The following is a 19,865-nucleotide window of genomic DNA, read 5'->3' on the forward strand; positions in this document are numbered from 1 at the left end:
TTAACTGTAACAATACAATTTTCGCCGACCGCGTTCGAACTCGCCTGACCGCGTTCGAACTCACCTGACCGCGTTCGAACGCACTGCGTTTGAACTCACCGAGTTCGTTCCTCTGGATTTGCGAACGCGATGTAGGCGTTCGAACGCGCTTGTCGGTATTTGCGAACACGATGCAGGCATTCACAGCGTTCGAACGCATAGTGCACTCTCTTCACCCATGTTCACAACCCCGTTTACAAACCGCGTTCGAACTCACTCCACCTGCGTTCTAACGCGACTTACAGAAAACTTATTTTAATGAAAATTAAACACTAAAACATGACACAAAGACACTCCTAAAGTGAATCCAAGCTCGAGACGACGTCGGTGAAGTCCAAATTGTATCATCTTATATTTTGGAAATCCAAGTGGAGTATGGCAGGATACTTTTAATAAGAGGTCACCTATGTGAGTGTAAAGTGGGCCGCTTCTATGAGATAACTAGGCTAAATCTCTAGAGCACTCAAAGAATTACCAGGCACGTCCAAGGCCGAAATGGACACAACATATAGAACCAACTATGTTGAAAAGAACTGTGTGCGTATTATTTTCTTAGTTTATACAAAAGCTGAACAGTTCAAAACATTATGTTCACTGGTTAGCGAATAAATCCGATAATACTTCACTATGGAAGGTTCAAAGCCAAAAGCTACCTATCCTAATGCAGTAACTTTTCGTTGTACTCTCGATCAAGTCTACATTTCATATGTATTTTCAGCCAATTCATTCATGTGGAGGATTGTTGGTAATTTCATGTATTTGACATGAATTTTATTTACTTTGAGCTAAGTTTTAAGTGGGGCCCACATATTATTAATGATGGGTCAAGTCTAATTTTAATTTTTTGTCTGATATGGGTTCAAATCTGGTTTGGTGTGGGGTCGATCAGTCATGTTTGGTTCGGGGTCGATCTGTCAGTTAGTTGGTTGAACCCAACCCGAAATGGTGCATCCCTTACATTGTTAATTGGTTTCAGACCCAAAATGGTGCATCAATTCGGTGACCTTTTGCATCTTTTCATCAAGCCTATTTAATTCAATAAATAGGCTGTCAGTCTGCATAATTTCATATAGAAATTTGGGTTCATTCCTTCTAGAATCGAGTCTTAAGTTTGAGTCTGCATTTAAGAGAGAGCACAGCACGGTTTAGGTTCAACAAGTTATTCAAAAGCTGCTTCCTTTTGAGTATAAGGTAGTCGTTGTATTCTGGAAGACCGACGTCCACTATTCCAAAAGTAATCGGAGGAGGACGAATTGATCTTAAAAAGATAGTGTCTAATACTAGACTCGACTATTCAGAATTTTATATTCTATAATCTATAAGTTTATTTAATTTATTTTGATCAACTTTTTTGCCTCTTTGGAATCAAATTGTTACTACCAACGGTAGTTTCTAATTTCTTTCCCAAAAACAAAGAATAAAGTTATCACAAGCTTCAGCTGTTCTTTGACTATGTCTGGTGGATTTCTAAGGATTTTCTACACAATGTCACTGAGACTTTTAAAATATAATAATTGCCACGACATTTCTTTAAAAATATTTACCTTACTCTTGGAGATGCAAAAGGTGTGAAAGAATGCCTGCATCTCCTTTCTCTTTTGTTAGTACAAGCAGTTTCCAATGCTAAACTCTAATATTAGTAAAACCATCCAATTTTAAAACATGATAATAGGAAAGAAGAAAAGTTCCATTCTTTTCCTCCACAACTAGAGTTTCAGGCATTAATACTCCCTCAACTCCTTCCTACAGTTCCTTTTGGACCTACTATTTACAAACTTGTAGATTCTGTACTAAAAATTGCCACCAATTTACCTCCAAAGATTTACACAAATTTATTATAAACAAACCTATCAATTAAGTCAGCGCCATTATCGCTCATCCTCCAGGTCCATTAGAACAGCAACCACAATGCCCCTTGTAAGGCTGGAGGATGAAAGAGAGGGCAGTAAATTACACGACGTATACGACCTCATCTGGCGTCTCATTTCCTATTAGGATGAGGCCCTCGATAAGCACAGGGAACAAGCATCTCTTCCACTGGCAACCAGTTGTGACCACACCAGAAGGGGGATCAATCATGTTATCTAATTGATGCCTTTTGAGGATACCGATCACACTTGCAGTGTCCCCCTCCTTAACAAACCTGTAATGTGGCATGGAGGAGAATATTAGAAGGCAAGGTGATAATATATTAAAACATAAAAACTTGTCAAATATTTATTACATGTCCACGGCTGTTGAATATGATCATTGCTAGCTAGTTCAGACTTGTGAAAAGAGAACATTCACTAATTGATGAAGAAATGAGTTACAATTTTCCAAGCAAAGGATTAAATTTCATGTAATCGGTTACCTTATAAGTAGCACAAAAATAAAGGTCTGATGTAGTACTTGACATTATTAAAATATCAAAAAGGCACCACTTTTTTTTTCGTCTCATTGTAGATGCATAGAATGGGTTCATTTACCAAGAGTATTTAAAGAGCATTCACCTAAAAAGTCGCTTCATGTCATGGAAAATTGGTAATAGATAAGAAAAGGAGACCATAATATTTGAGAAAACTAACTGAACATTGCACTGTTAGGTTCCGATAAGAAGCAAGAATAGAGGACCAACTACATGTTTCATTTGGAAATGCAAAGTTTTATTCAGATTATCCAAGAATTAATTACTTATGAATAGGCATAGTGGCTCAGTAAAGTACCAAAAGAAACAGTATTAGCAATCTTTTTTGCACTTACTCATTAGTAATAGGGATTTATGTCTTACCCTTCTTTTAGGCGCATTATTCGATCGTCACTTGGAAGGTTATGATCTGCCAGCCAGGTCACAAAATTTGGAGATAATTCCCTTTTTTCCTTGCTTATATCTATTGTTTTGGACTTAACAAAGGAAGTAACTTTGGCACCATCTCCTGCTCTAACAAAGAACCTTATCCCAGAAGTGCTGTCAGAGATGTAGAAATTTGCCACATGCCTCTGGCAGAACAAGTAATGTAGAAAGTTAGATGAACAAACTGTACATGCACAATGTATCATTTTCAGCATTTTGTCATTATGCACCAGCCAACAATATGGGATAACCAAATCTACAAAAGTTATCAGCTTCAATTTTGTTCATCCCAGATAGACAAAGTTCCATTTATTACCCGCAATAAATTTTGCAGTATCAGTTTTTTCAGGGACAAAAGAAAACCTCAAAAGATTCTAAAATGGAACTTCATAACAATATTTTTGATACATCAAATATTATCTAATTGAAAAAAAAATGTTCACATAATCAAATCTAAAGAAACAAACCTCTGAATGTCTTAATCCCCACGTCAAGCGCCTATGATTGGGATTAGCTGGCAAATCACTCCATCCTCGGTATTCATATAATTCAGTGGATGTAAATATGCACCTGGAAAAATCCTGATAGGATGTTCTAAGAGGAAGATGTCCACAAGTGACTTGCTGAAAAGTGGCATGATGCACAGGAACTTCATTAAAACATTGACAAGGTGATAGCTTCTTAAGACACTATACACTGATTCAGAACTGTAAAAATAAAAGTACTAAGCTAAAATGATCATTTATAAGTAATCAAATAGAAAGGGCTAAAGGTTTCGCTGTTGTTTATGTTGTTGTTGTTGCCTAACAATACAATATTAGTTCTCTTACTCAGAAAGACATTATGGATTATCAACATTCAAGTATATCCCTTCACAAAATGAAACAACATTTCTCTTGAACCTTTAAAAGGTATCGAGATTTCAGAGAGTGAACATATAGATCTTTTCAAGTTATTGATTAGTATCAAATAACAAATTGTGCAATAGTGGTGATTCAAGAGCAGAAGCTGGTAGCCCTGTCATAGATAACAGGGGATATGATACTATGTAACTCTGATAATTTAAACCTTAGACTCCTATCAATGGAATTATTTAACCTGCAATAAAAGTTATACTCATGTACTGCAATGTCCTACGTACATAATCTATAACTGCAATAAGGCAACATAAGACACTATAAGGGAAGGAAGAGAGATTGAAAGAACAGGATGAAATAGATTAAAGGCATTGTCTACTACTATCTACATGTGCTTATAGAGTTTAGAGAATATATCAAATAGAACTTATAGAAAGGGCAAAAGCAGGATAATAAGAAACACTAAACAAGCACATCATACCGAATTAGTATCAAAGGAAATCTTGTTCTTATCCATATATGAATGTCCGACAATTACAAAAGACAAGCAACTCATAAAAATAACTTCCAATATAACACAAGAACATAATTAGAAAGTAAATCACTTGATGGACGCAATATATGAAAAAGTGGTGGATACTAGTTAAGTCATAATTACTATATTAACCCTCAATATATAGGAAATTCTAATCATCAATAACATCCTCGAGACCTTGTGATTGACCTCAAAGTAATATTACAAATTAGGCCAATCAATTAGCACAATGCAACCACACCAGGATACACGTGCGCAATGCACATATTTGAGGGTGTTTTCATGTGGAGAAGCAACTAGGCCCATTGTGACTAATTAATTATCTTCGAAGAGCTGGCTTAATTATTCTATGTATACCTGTCACTTAGTAAAAATAGGAAAGCTATATTCAAACAAAAATAAGCATTCATTGGAGAAACAATAAATAAATAAATAAATAAGATAAAATAAAAGACAAACCCCGCTAATTTTGACAAGCTCTCCAACTGGTAGATTACTACGATCGAAACAAGTATCTGGGTAGCTTCTAAAGAACCTCTCCATTTCCGTCTCTTTCCTCCACCAATTCCAAACCCCAATACCAAACCCAACTCCCAGCACCACTGCAGCGACCATTAAAATCCCAATCTGCCGTAACACCACGAAGACGAACACCCCCACCCCTACCCCGGCCCCGACCATTACTACCACCACCAAGTAACAATAAAGCGGAACCCCAAACACGAACTCAGCGTCCTCTATACTCGTCGTCGACTTCTCCTTCCTCGCTGACTCTGACTCCGACTCGTGGACCGGGCCGACGAGGAGACCCGAGTGGCGGAGCTGAGAGAGCGGCGACGGCCGGTGGAGGTGGCCGGAATGGGGCCGGGACGGGTGGCTGCGTGGGGAGGAGGAAGAGGAGGGAATTTCGAACATACGGCCGAGATCGCCGGACTTGGACACGTCGCCGCCGGTGTACGGCGCCGGAGCGGGAGAAGGGTTCTTCTCCTTTGCCGGCCCCGGCGACGGGCCGGAGACGTAGAGCCCGCTCCCGAGCTGATGCATCGGTAAACCAAGAAAGCGAAGCAAAGGAATCGAGCTCGGCTCGTAGAGAGAGTAGAGAAGAGAAAAAGGAAGGAAGAGGAGTACGTTAATGGCAGCAAAAAAATTTATTTGTTCTTTTGCGTGTATACCCCACTAAAATTTTTATTTATGTAAGTATACTCCAAACATCACTCGAAAGCATTAATATTTGCAATATATCCACTGCAAAATCTCTTATTTATTTTATTTATGCAAATAATAATAATTTTGAGGGGTATATATACAAATATCACCTCTAGCGTATAGATGCTTTAGGCCGAAGGAGATGGAAGGGCGGTGGGTTCTTCTCTACGAACCCCCACCCCGCCGGAGGCGGAGGCGCGGTCACAGCCCTCCATTCTACGGGAGGTGGAGTAATAAGAGCTGTCGATTTGAGATGGAAGCTAAGGGAGGGAAACTAATTACTCGGAGGCTTCGGATGGGAGGATTAAATCGGAGCCGTCGAAGTAAAGTGCGTCCCACGTGGCGGAAGACGGGGCGGTAAACGTGGAGTAATAGATACATGGGCCCGGTGGCTTGACGGCGACGAGACTTCGGTGGTGCGGCACTTGACGTGGAGTGATCCTGGCCGTATAAGCTGGGAGGAGATGGCGGGAGATCCGGAGTGGTGCTGCCGACGGCGTGATGTCGACGTGAGGGACAGGTGGAGGACGGATAAAGGGAGGGGTTGAGAAAGGACGGGTGAGATTAAAAGAAGAGAGTTGAGAACATGTAGATGATGACGAGGAGGAAATAGCACTTAATATTATTCTAATGTTCACTATCTATAGTAAGTTAAATGGAGGGAAGGCAAGTAGGTATGTAGACATGACTGCTCGTGAAGAATTCTCGTCGTTTTCAGGGATCTTTCTGTAATTTGATTTTGATTTTCCCTTTCGTTCTTCATAGATCACACTAGTTTAGTGTGAAGTTCCCAACGTCCACAAATCATCACTCACGGGTGGAAAGCACCTATAAATCCTCAGGCTAAATCAAAATTAGTAATAATATCTAATAAGGAGTTCTACGTATAGATTATAAATCTTTTGTTGAGGTGCCTACAATTACTTTACCTCTTCACACCTTTTTTATTAAATCAATCAGTCCCAGTTAAAAAACCTATTTTCATCAAATATAACAAATATAATAAATTACCGAAATGGCTAAATTATCCGTCTCCTTAATTAATTTGTCTTGACAAATATTTCAAGAGCATTTTAGTAATTTAGGTAGGACTTCTTTAAGTAGGACGAAAACTCTAATTATTTTACTATAATTATAAGTAATTTTAACATAAGTACTAAAACTAAAATATATTTAACCAAACTTTTATTTATAATTTATAGTCAAATACCAACCTCACCCTAGAATTTCTATTATGGCATTAATATATGTGTTTAAGTCAAAACTAAGCTTATGTTAAGATTTACATGAAATTGGAGACATTTTGGTGCAATTGTCTCCAAAATAATAAAAAGTAATAATAATAACGAATAAAATATAAGTTAAATAGTACTAACCCCAGTGATCTTAACAAGCCGCCCATATGGTATCCTCTCACGAGTAATAACAGCATCAGGATAGCCCCTAAAGAACCTCTCCGCCCCCCACCACTTCGCCATGCACTTATTCCAGGTCGCCGCCGCCGCCACCAAGACACCCGCCGCCGCCGCCGCGAGCACAGCCGCTACCGCCAGCTCATGCGACACCATAGACAAGTACATTCCCACCGTAAATACGGTCGCCACCATCAGAACCAGAATCCACGACCAACGCGGCGGGATTATAATCAATAATCGCGGATTCTCGCTCTCCGGTGGTTCACGTGCTTCGGTGGCGGTCGAAGGCGACGGTGAAAAATACGTGGTGGAAGAAGAGGAGGAGATGGAGGGCGAATACTCGAAGTGCAGACTCGAGTGCGGAAGCGTGACGTAGTAGCTGCCGTCACCGCCATCGCCGTTAGTGGCGAGGCTGAGAATCTTTCCAAGATCGCTGGAAGTAGCAATGCCGCCGCCGATGTACGGCGCCTCCATTGGGGTCGGCTTCTGCGGCGGGCCGGAGGCAAAGAGACCTTTGCTGTGCTTGTGCACCGGCGTTCTTTCTGTCATCTTTGGTGGTTTTTTTTCCTTGATTCAAAATAAAAAAAAGAGTACGTGAGAGAGTTGGGGGTAATTCGCCATAAATTTATAGCTACAGAACGATGAATATACCCTGACGTCCGTAATCTTTAGTTTCCAATTGTAGCTGTCCTGAGATCGTGATTGATTTCAGAAAGTATATATAGTATGTGTTATGGATAATGGACGGATTTCCATATACGATGTCGCCAGAGATCATAATAGATTTTACGGATTCGAGGACAAGCATTACGTGTCTTTTTTTTTTTTATTTAAACTCCAAAGACAAGTTCATTTCATTCAAACCATTACACAAAGTCTGGATCACAGTCGGTCCATTCCTTACAGCATTTGTTCTAAATAGCTAAATCGGTAAGCTTGTGAGCTATCGAGTTATTTTTTTCACTCGAGTAGAGAACCTTGATAGATGGTATCTTGCTTGATAGTCTATTGCATTCTTGGATTATCGTCGATATTTGCCAATCCATGGGCTCTAGGCTATTATTTACCGCTTTCACTACTGTTAAATAGTCATTAAAGATCACTCTAGACTGTTCATCTTGTTCCATAGCTTCTTTGATCCCTAGGAGTAGTGTGTGAGCTTCTCCAACCAGGGCGTTATCACACCTAGATAAGAACACAGTTTTGTACCTTTTGCACTTAGGTCTTTTACTTACTAGATAGATCCCCATGCCTCCCCAATAACTGCCCTTCCAAGCAGCATCAACACAACACGTGAAACCCCACTCGTCCACCCCCTCATAGCTATTGTTGTTTTTTGCATGGCTTGGGGCAACGGTGACATGCAGCCCGTTAGAACTGTCCTCCTTGTTATAGAGTTTAGGGAGTTGAGTCGAGAGACCAATTTTATTAGGTGCTACTCTTCACCCTCGGAACACAGCCTTGTTCCTCACTTTCCATATAAGCCATATGGTGTTGAAGGCATAGTTGAGCTGCTCCTCTAATAGCTTCTCACTTAGTAGCTCCAACCATCCATCAAAATTGAGTATGCTCTGATCAGGTTAATGATAGGCTACGGAATAATTCTTTCAAAATCTGAATTTATTGAAGGAAGCAGTTCATGTAATCGAAGGAAAATATTCATCAAATATTCTTTCGTAGTCAGAAAATTATAAAACAAAGTGGAATCAATTCATAACTCCTTGATCTACGTTTTAAGCCCTTCGTAGATTCGAACCACAACTGGGACAAAAATATGATATAGTGCGGATGATGGTGGTGGTGCCGGGTGGAGTGGATATTAGGGTTATGGATGATAATGGAAATGAGGGTGGATTGTCGATGTTGTTTAAAAGATAAAGGCGAAGGGAAAGAAGTAGTCGAGATTCCAAGAAAGAGCGAGGACTCGACAGACGAGGGAGATTAGAAGTTAGAAGAGACCTTGCCGATGGTAGAGGTGGCAAGTTGGTGAAGAGGGAGGAGGGAGATTAGGGTAAAGAAAAGATAGAGAGGCAAGAAACCAATATTACAATAGCATAATGATTTGGACTACCATCCACACTTTTATAGAGGCTAACTAACAAGCCAAAATAACAATTATTAATCATAATTCTAGTGGACTCTTGTCGATCGCGTTTGAACGCACAAAAGACATTCTCTATCGATGCGAATGTGATGTAGGCGTTCGAATGCGCATTTTGCGTTCTTTATTTTCGCGAACCTGATGCAGGCGTTTGCAAAGCCGTTTGAACACGCCCTTAACTGCGTTCGAACGCTACCTACAGAAAATTTATTTTAAGGAAAATAATTAACTAATGCAATAAGAAAAGACTTTAACTAAGTGTATCGGCCCATCATGCTTCCCCCACCTTATCCTCAAGGTGTAAAGTCGGAGAAACGCTCTAAAATATTCATCTCCAACTCTCATGTCACCTCATCGAAAAGCTTGCCAAGCCACTCAACTAGAATCTCCATATCTAATTTGGTACCATGACGTCGTCGGTGCTTAGCAAGTACATAAACTGGCTCTACGATCTCTATTTTCTCCAATAGTTCTAGTAGAATTGATCCAACGACCTCATGATCTCCAATCTGCTCCCTAAGCAATAAAACATGAGAAAAAGGATGTACTCTCGATCCCTCCGGTAGCTTCAAATGATATGCAACCGGTCCGATATGCTCTAACACTCGAAACAGACTGAAGTAACAATGTGCTAACTTCTAGTTTTGCATCGGATGCAAGGTCACCTGTTGATACGGTTGCACTCTCACGAACACCCAACTGCTAATGTCGAACTCTTGCTCCCGATGGCTACGATCATAAACTTACTTCTTAAGGTTCTGAGCAAGTTTAAGATGGCACACAACCTCCTCAATGTGGCATCTCTATTCATCAAAGCTAAGTCCACTTCCATTTGATCTATAGATGCCAGTGGGTCATAAGTGCATAATGTTAGAGCCCTATGCCCATACACCACCTCAAACAGAGTTATGCCAATGCTGCTGTGGTAGGCAGTGTTGTAAGACCACTCAGCCCACGGCAAGAACTCCAACAATCGTCTTGGCATCTCTCCAACAAAATATCTCAAGTACTACTCAATGCCTTAATTGACCACCTTGATTTGGTCATTCGTCTGTGGATGGTAGGTCGAACTGAAGTTCAATCGAGTTCCCTATAATCCAGAAAACTCCATCCAAAAGTCGCTCATAAATATACGATCATGATCCGAGACAATTGTGTGTGGCATGCCATATACCCGAGCAACATCTTTAATAAAAATTTTAGCCACTGACTTGGCTGAAAATGAATGTGACAATGTAGAAAAATGCGCATACTTGCTCAGCCTGTCAACCACTATAAAAATAACGTAATAACCATGTACCAGCAGAAGACCTTCTATAAAATCCATAAAAATGTCTTCCCAAACACGGTCCGATATAGGTAGAGGTTGTAGTAATATGACCGGTTTCAATGTGGTTGCCTTAGCCCTTTGATAAACTTCGCAAGCACGAACAAAACTCCTCACATCTTGCCTTAATCCTAGACACGTGTAACTCTGAGTTATCCTCCTATAAGTCCTCAAGACACTTGCATGACTAGCCTCTGGAATTTGGTGGAAGTGCTCCAATAATTTCTGCTGCAATCCATCATTTTTGAGCACCCAAGCGCATCCGCGGTCCAACAGCAAACCGCCTCGATTCTCCAACTCTAGATAGCGCTCCGAATCATCTGACACCTCTTATAATAATCTCAAAACATCTGGGTCAGATGTACATGCATATCTCAACTCATTAAGAAAAGAAAAACTAGGAGAAGAATAGGCTACAAGTTTGGCAATATTGGGTTGGCATGATAGTGCATCCGTCACTTTATTTTTCGTTCCTTTCTTATATTAAATTTTATAATCATACCCCAGCAATTTTATGACCCATCTCTGCTATGCCGGAGTATGAATACGCTGTCCCATAAAGTATGAAAAGCTCATTTGATCGGTTTGGATAATGAATAGCCTACTGATTAAATAAGGCCTCCACTTTATTACCACATGCAGAATTGCCAACATCTCTCTCTCATAAGTTGATAATTGTTAGGATTTTTGTGATAAAGCCTTGCTAAGAAAGGCTGTGAGACGTCCTCCTTGCATTAATACAGCTCCTATGCCAACTCTCGACGCATCACATTCCACAATGTGCTCTTTGGTAAAATCTAGTAGAGCTAGAACGGGTGCTGTTGTCATTGTTGTTTGTAGTTTTTCAAAGGCTATAGTGGCTTCATCCGTCCATCTAAAAGAGTCCTTCTTTAGCAAAGAAGTGAGAGGAGCATCGATCTTCCCAAACCCGGCAATGAAATAGCGATAATATCTGGTTAGCCCCAAGAATCTTTATAATCCTATGGTGGTAGTAGGGATCGGCCAAGCGGTCATGCATGCTATCTTTTGAGGATTCACAGCTATACCTTCCGCTTAGATGACGTGGCCTAAATACTTCACTTGTGGTACTCCCCGTAGGCACTTGGACTCTTAATCTTCTACTGGTTTTGCTTCAACAAATTCAGCACATCCTCCAAATGCCGCCAATGCTCCATTTCAGTCCTACTATATACCAAAATGTCATCAAATAATACCAAGACATACCTTCACAGTAGAGGCCAAAATATATCATTCATGAGGCCTTGAAAAGTAGTTGGAGTATTGGTGAGACCAATGGGCATCACCCAAAACTCGTAGTGCCCGTTTGGAGTCCGAAATGCAATTTTATGCATATGCGCCAAGTGAACTCTAATTTGATGATACCTAGCCCTCAAGTCAAACTTGCTAAATATGGTCGCCTCTACAAGCTTGTCCAACAACTCCTTTATAACCGGAATGGGATACTGGTCCTTGACGGTGATAGCTTTTAGTGCCCGGTAGTCGACACAAAAATGCTATGTCCCATCCTTCTTTCACACCAATAGAACGGGTGATGAATAAGAGCTATGACTTGGTTGTATGAGGCCTTGCTCCAACATCTCGGCTACCATCTTGGAGATTACTTCCTTTTGCACATGTGGATACCGATATGGCCTCACATTTGTCGATGCAGCCTCACGTATAATCTTTATGTGATGGTCTGTCGTTCGCCTTGATGATAACTCCTTTGGTTCCTCAAATAGTGCAGCAAATTTATCTAATAAATTAGACAACTTGATAGTAGTATCTAGACTCATTTGAGGCTCATCTCCTATTGGTCCTAATTGAAGAAGATAAGTCAAATCACTCGCACAAGGTAGCCCCTCCATCGGCTGCATCGCAAGAATCGGTAGAGACCGAACGCCATCAAACCGCACATCTTTGTTTCCTTGTTTAAATTTCATCCACATGCTCCGAAAATCAAAAGTGACGGGTCCTAAGCCCTGTAACCACTACGTGCTAAGGACAATGTCTACTCATCGCAGTGCCAACGGATACAAGTTCACAATGATGTCATGTCCTTACACCCGTATACTGATCTGATGACACAAGCTCTCCGCTCTAAGCTTCGTACCGTCTTCTATAGCAACGTCAAACCTCATGGTCGTTTCGGCATCGAAACCCAATTTTCTCACTAACCTCTCGTCTAGAAAGTTGTGTGTATTCCCGGAGTCGATGAGGATGTGCACACAATACTTTCGAACGAGTCTGTTCACTCGTAATGTCCTCGGCGTGGAAGTACCCGAATATGCATGCATCGATATTTTTGCTTGGATATCTTTCTCCGTGCCCTCCTCCACGGCATCTTCATGGACCTCCTCTGAACACTCTCCATCTCTAACAACCTCATCATCCTCCTCGAGACCGTCAATGAGCATCACACTTCTGATCGGTTTGGAACACCAATGACTAGGGGTGAAACATTCATCACATCGAAAGCAAAGGCCCTTCGCTCCTCCACCTGGGTAGGTGTGAGAGTTTGAATGGGGGGTCTTTGATACACTTAGTTAAGATTTTATCTAATTAGCTAAATCTAGCTCTACGTAGTTTTAGAAAAATATTTGTAAAATATTTGACACATATCCAAATAATATCAAACTAGTTGGATAAGGTCGACAACCTCTAGATCTACAACTTTGATATACATGACTTCTCCAGATTTAGAATATATATATGACAAAACGAAAGCTTAAGCCAAAAGGTATTTGGAGAAGATAAGAAACACTGGTTTAGTTGGTTTGTTAGGGTTTCATATTATTTTAGGACTTATTGGCTAGCCTCTATAAATATGTGGATGGCATCCTTTTAGAGGCTAACCAACAACTCAAATTAACCATAACAATACAATTTTCGCCGACCGCGTTCGACCGAGTTCGCTCCTCTCGATTTGCGAACGCGATGCAAGCGTTCGAACACGCGATCGAACGCGCCTATCGGTATTTGCAAACGCGATGCAGGCATTCACAGTGCGTTCAAATGGGGCGTTCGAATGCACAATGCACACTCTTTACCCACGTTCAAAACCGCGTTCACAATCGCGTTCAAACTCACTCCACCCGCGTTCGAATGCGACTTATAGAAAACTTATTTTAATGGAAATTAAACACTAAAACATGACACAAAGACACTCCTAAATTGAATCCATGCTCAAGACGACGTCGGTGAAGTCTGAATCGTATCAATCCACCACGCTTCCACAACCTTGTCCTCAAGGTTTGAAATTTGGGAAGCGATCCATGATATCTGACTCTAGCTCCCATGTAGACTCGTCAGTAGGTTTGCCTAGCCACTCAATCAACACTTCAGTCTCTAATCTGGACCCAAGGCGTCTTCTCCTACGGCCTAAGACTCGGACCGGTTCAATGGAGCCATCTTCCTCCATTGGTTCAGGTAAGGCCGAACCCACCACATGGTTAGGCCCGAAAGCTACTAGACGATTCGTTGTAGTACTCGGTATGGACCATAGTACTTGTAACCCAACTTTTGGTTCAAGATTGGCCTCAATGTGGATTGCCAATATGGTTGAGCTCGAACGAACCCCAATTGATCCACCTCAAATTCTCGCTCACGTCGGCCTTTGTCATGAGTTTGCTTCATGCGGTTTTAGGCTGTGGCTAGGTGAGTCTTGAGCCGTCTCAATGTTTCATCTCGATCAGCCAGCTCCAAGTCAAGCTCGGTCCTATCTGTAGCCGCGAGTCTACGTAGGCACGCAAGACAAGGGGAGTGCACCCATAAACCGCCTCAAAGGGGGTCTTTGATACGATTCGGACTTCCCCGATGTCGTCTTGAGCTTGGATTCACTTTAGGAGTATTTTTGTTTCATGTTTTAATGTTTAATTTTCATTAAAATAAGTTTTCTGTAAGTCGCATTCGAACGCAAGTGGAGTGAGCTCGAACGTAGTTTGTGAACGGGGTTGTGAATGTGGGTGAAGAGAGTGCACTGTGCGTTTGAATGCACTGTGAATGCTTGCATTGCGTTTGCAAATACCAACAGGCGCGTTCGATAGCGCGTTCGAACGCCTGCATCGCGTTCGCAAATCCAGAGGAGCGAACTCGGTGCGTTCGAACGCGGTCGGGCGAGTTCGGACACGGTCGGCGAAAATTATATTGTTAGGGTTAATTTTGAGTTGTGGTTAGCCTCTAAAAGGATGTGGAGGGCAACCAAAGTTATTATTGATTATTGAGAATTGAGTTTGTCTTGCCTCCTCCATCTTCTTCGCTCTCATTCTCTCAATCCCTAGCGACGCCGCTTCTAACCTCCCTCGACCGGCCAATCACCCTAGTCCCTTAGGGGTGGCCCTCTCCTCCCCCTTCTTCCAATCTATCCAACACTTACCCTAACCCTTCTATCAACCATAAGCCTTCCACCAGCACTTTTCACCGATGCCACCCTATTAACGCCGGTCCTCCTCCAACCACCATTACCTAGGATCACGTGCCTCCATCCACGGACCCAAAACAGACCACCCTGACCTTCGTCTATTAATCGGATGATATCTTGAGATTCCCACATCCTATTTGTCTAAAACTAGATTTGTTGGAAAGCTCTTTTCTGGGGCTACAACATATCAAAATTTCACGTTGATCCGATGGCGGCATATTTCGAGATCTTATTTCAAAGTTCTGTGCTAGATCTAATCCAGATCTAGCAATCGGAAGAGACCGAACCTTAGCCTAAGGGGAGATCGTATCAATCTTGGTATCAGAGCTCCATAGCCAGAGGCGAGATCGTATCAGTCATGCCGATGCTAGAGTGATGAGCGGTATTGTATGACCACTCAGCCCATGGAAGGAATTTGACCCAATCCTTTGGTCGGTCCACCACAAAGCATCGCAAGTATTGCTCTAGTCCATGATTCACCACCTCAGTTTGGCCATCCGTCTCTCTCAACTCCTCTATAAGTCGGACCAGATCACTATCCTCTGCACTAGCTCTCCGCAGATCTGAGAAGAAAGGAAATGTGGGTGCCAAGAAAGAAGTGAGCTCCCTTGCGTCCCTTTCGTTTGGAAGTTCAAGCAGCGGTTTACTTCCATCCAGCAGCACTCTCTGGTCATTCCTCCAAAATGTCAATATGAGGCTTGTAAAATCAAATATCATGGGCCACAAGCTTCAAAGCCATTGGGTCCCCAAAACAATATCAGCACCTTATAAGGCCAACGTAAAGATCCAATGTGAAAGTTTGGCCTTGCACCTTCAATTCCACACCTCCACAAATAGAATCCGCTCGCAAGGTGGTGCCATCTCCAATCGTCACGTCAAATCCTTCCGTGGGTTCCGACTCGAGCCCAATCTTCCTAAAGACCCTCTTGTCAATGAAGTTGTGGGTGGACCTAGTGTCAATAAAGATTCTCACTGCGGTTTTCTTGACTACACCGTTCACCCGCAAGGTCTTAGGCGCAACTATTCCCGAGTAGGCGTGGAGGGAGATTTCGGCTATCATGTCCTCCACGGGTTGCTCCTTAGCTTCTTCTCCTTGATTTCCAGCCACACCTTCATTTTCAGCTACAAACTCATCCTCAACTTCCTCCAATCCATCGATTAGCATCACTGATCCCATCGGTTTAGCGCAGCGATGCCCGGGTACAAACTTCTCATCACAACGGAAGCATAGGTCCTTGGCTCTTCGTTCTTCCACTTGGGCAGGTGTGAGTGCTCGTCTCGGACCTCTAGGTGCGTACTTCACATCTTGGGATGGCTTCAAGGGTGCTCGAGGAGGTACCACTGCAACAGCAACTCTTGGTACTCCGGTGATGTTTCCTGCTGCTATGGTTGGTTGAGATTGATTGCGGCTTTCTTGGCTCGTCTAACTCTGTTTCAGGTGTATCTTCATGGCCCTATATTTGTCTTCCATAAGTACCGCATCTTCGAAGACCTCCTTTAAGGTTCTAGGCCTTAAAGCCCTCACATCGGCTTGCACCCCGCAACTCGGAGATGAAGGTGCTGCGAAGTTGCTGATCCGTCCATGGTGGATGACATCGGCTACTAATCCTCTCAAATTCTTCCTGGTATGCCTCAACCGTATTCTTCTGTACTGACTTTGAGAGGAGAGCATCAAAGTCTTCATACCCCGACGCTCCAAATCGTCGTGTGATATCAGCACAAAATTCAGCCCAAGTTTCGATAGCCTCAATGGCATTGGCTGTTCAAAACCAATGAAGCGCCGCATCCTCAAGGTGGAAGCTCACAAGCGTCACCTTGTATTCTTTCGCCGTACCTTGGTATGCAAAGAATTGCTCCGCCCTATACAACCAATCGATTGGATCGCCACCTTTGAACTTGGGGAATTCGAGACGCACGACGTATCCACGGATGCCGTTGTCTCGTTCCGGATCATGTACAAGTCCTTGTCTAACCGGGGGAGGATACACCATGAAGGGTTGATGATCACTCATTCGGTTCTGATTAACTCGCCGTGGTTCCGGATCGTATTGACCCGCCCACGGATCTTGATCTCCAAGGTGGTCTCCATAGTGGTTCACTCGTCGGATGGCTTCACCTGCAATTGGACCTGGTGTAACCATCCTTACTTGCCTCTGCCCATAGGGTGGTGGTAGCAGCGGCTCTGGTGGTTGCAAAGGCTGAACTGGTGGCAGTGGGTTCAAGGGGGTGGACTCACGTCGTGGGGTCGATGGTGCGTTCCCATTCGTCATTGCTTCCCTTGTTGCTGGTAGTTCCCGCATCATCTCCATCATCATCTGGTTGTTGATGGCCATTTGCTCGGAAAGAGACCCCAACATGGCTTGAACGCTAGGTTCTTCCGTATTCCGATTAGATCATGCGATTTCGCGGGTGGAAGTCCCCGCAACCATTTCCCCCTCCTCTATTGGGAGAATCTCTTCTTCATTATCTCACCGTGCAGCCATGGCTTTGGTGGTCGTCATTGGAAGCGCTTGTCCAAGGAACGGTGGCTCTGATACCAAGCTTGATATGATCTCCCCTTTTGGGCTAAGGCTCGATCTCTTCTAATTCTCAGATCTGGACTAAGTCTGACATGGAACTTTGTAAATAGATCCCCTTTTGATATATTGTAGCCCCAGAAAAGAGATTTCCAACAAATCTAGTTTCAGGCAAATCGGATGTAGGGATCTCGAGATATCGTCTGATTACTGGACGAAGGTCAGGGTGTTCTGTTTTGGATCTGTGGATGGAGGCACGCGATCCTAGGTAATGGTAGTTGAAGGAGGACCGGCGTTAATGGGGTGGCACCAGTGAAAAGTGGTGGTGGAAGGGTTATGGTCGATGGAAGGGTTATGGAAAGTGTTGGATAGATTAGAAGAAGGGGGAGGAGAGGGCCACCCCTAAGGGACTAGGGTGATTGGCCAGTCGAGGGCGGTTAGAAGCGGCGTCACCGGGGATTGAGAGAACGGGAGCGAAGAAGATGAAGGAGGCAAGGCAAAACTCAATTCTCAATTCAATAATGACTTTGGTTGCCATCCGCTTCCTTTTAGAGGCTAACCAACAACTCAAATTAACCATAACAATACAATTTTCGCCGACCACGTTCGAACGCGCCCGACCGCGTTCAAACGCACTGAGTTCGCTCCTCTGGATTTGCGAACGCGATGCAAGCGTTCTAATGTGCGATCGAACGCACCTGTCGGTATTTGCGAATGCAATGCAGGCGTTCACAGTGCGTTCGAATGGGGTGTTCGAACGCATAATGCACACACTTCACCCATGTTCACAACCGCGTTCGAACTCACTCCACCCGCATTCGAATGCGACTTATAGAAAACTTGTTAAATACTAAAACATGACACAAAGACACTCCTAAAGTGAATCCATGCTCGAGACGACATCAGTGAAGTCTGAATCGTATCACAGAACAATTCTTCGCGTACCAGGGTACAGCGGAAGAATATAAGGTGACGCTTGCGAGCTTCCATCTTGAAGATGAGACACTTCACTGGTTTCGAATAGCCAATGCCCATGAGACGATTGAAACTTGGGCAGACTTTTGCACCAATATCACACGGCGATTTAGAGCGTCAGGGTATGAAGACTTCAATGCTCTCCTATCAAAGACGGTGCAGAGGACCACAGTGCATATTAAGAAGAATTTGGGAGGATAAGTAGCCGATATCAACCCCTATGGATAGATCAGTAATTTTGCAGCACCTTCATCTCCGGGCTGCGGGGAGACATACAAGCCGACGTGAGGGCTTTAAGGCCTAGAACCTTAAAGGAGGCCTTCGAAGATGTGGTGCTCATGGAAGACAAACATCGAGCCATGAAGTTACACCTGAAACAAAACTGGACAAGCCAAGGAAGCCGCAATCAAGCTCAACAAACCATAGCAGCAGGAAATATAACTGGCATAAAAGAACGGCTGCTACAATGGTGCCTCCTCGATCACCCCTGAATCCCTCCCAAGATGTGAAGTACGCTCCTAGAGGTCCGGGACAAGCACTCACACTTGCTCAAGTGGAGGAATGAAAAACCAAAGGCCTATACTTTCGTTGTGATGAGAAGTTTGTACCCGGGCATCGCTATGCTAAACCGATGGGATCGGTGTTGCTAATCAATGGATTGGAGGAGGAGTAGTTTAGTAGCAACCTATGGAGGACATGATGGCCGAGATCTCCCTCCACGCCTATTCCGGGATAGCCGCACTAAGGACTCTGCGGGTGAACGATGTAATCAAGTCAACCAAAGTGAGAATCTTGATTGACACCGGGTCCACCCACAACTTCATTGACAAGAGGTTTCTTAGGAATATTGGGCTTGAGTTGGAACCCACGGAAGGATTCAAGGTGACGATTGGAGATGGCACCACATTGCGGGCAGATTTCATTTGTGGAGGTGTGGAGTTGAAGGTGCAAGGCTAAATTTTTACATTGGATCTTTATCCATTGGCCTTACGAGGTGCCGATATTATTTTAGGGACTCAATAGCTTTAAAGCTTGGGGCTAGTGATATTTGACTTTATAAACCTCACATTGACATTTTAGAGGAATGACCGAAGAGTGCTGCTGGATGGAAGTCAACCGCTATTTGAACTTCTAAGCATAGGGGACGCAAGGGAGCTCGCTTCTTTCTCGACACCCACCTTCCCTTTCTTCTCAAATTTGCGGAAAGCCAGTGCAGAGAATAGTGATCTGGTCTGACTCATGGACTAGCTGAGAGAGATCCCATCAAGCCACCCCGAGCACGAGGAGTGCGATGGGTTAGTACTCAAGCGCGGGCGGATCAAGGTACCCGCGGACGAAGAGCTACCAAGACTATTGGTAACACACTTCCATCATACTCCTATAGCAAGCAATGAAGGGGTCTTACGTACCTACAAGCGGTTGGCCCAAAACTGTACATGGACAACGATGAAGTTGGATGTGAAGAAGTATGTGCGTAAATGCCGAATTTGCCAACGAGTCAAATCGGAGACACTCAACCCTAGTAGGCTGTTGCAACCACTGCCTATACAGGAGCATATTTATGAGGATGATACGATTCGGACTTCACCGACATCGTCTCGAGTTTGGATTTACCTTAGGATAAGATTGAGTTTTAGGATA

The 19,865-nt window shown here is 43.2% G+C and overlaps 1 protein-coding gene across 1 annotated transcript; it reads right to left on the reverse strand.

Moving 5' to 3' along the window:
* Positions 1–1,653: 1,653 nt before the first annotated feature.
* LOC140766515 (uncharacterized membrane protein At1g16860-like) lies at positions 1,654–5,564 on the reverse strand. The gene is made up of 4 exons (XM_073105903.1): positions 4,724–5,564; positions 3,340–3,495; positions 2,810–3,018; positions 1,654–2,182 (listed from the first exon to the last, which is right to left on the reverse strand). Exons 1-4 carry the CDS (start codon positions 5,306–5,308, stop codon positions 1,990–1,992), a joined length of 1,143 nt encoding a protein of 380 aa, XP_072962004.1. The 5' UTR covers positions 5,309–5,564; the 3' UTR covers positions 1,654–1,989.
* Between the last annotated feature and the right edge of the window lie 14,301 nt (positions 5,565–19,865).

This window comes from Typha angustifolia, chromosome 9, assembly GCF_048772165.1.
Source record: "Typha angustifolia cultivar Huaian chromosome 9, ASM4877216v1, whole genome shotgun sequence".
NCBI classification, from domain to species: Eukaryota; Viridiplantae; Streptophyta; class Magnoliopsida; order Poales; family Typhaceae; genus Typha; species Typha angustifolia.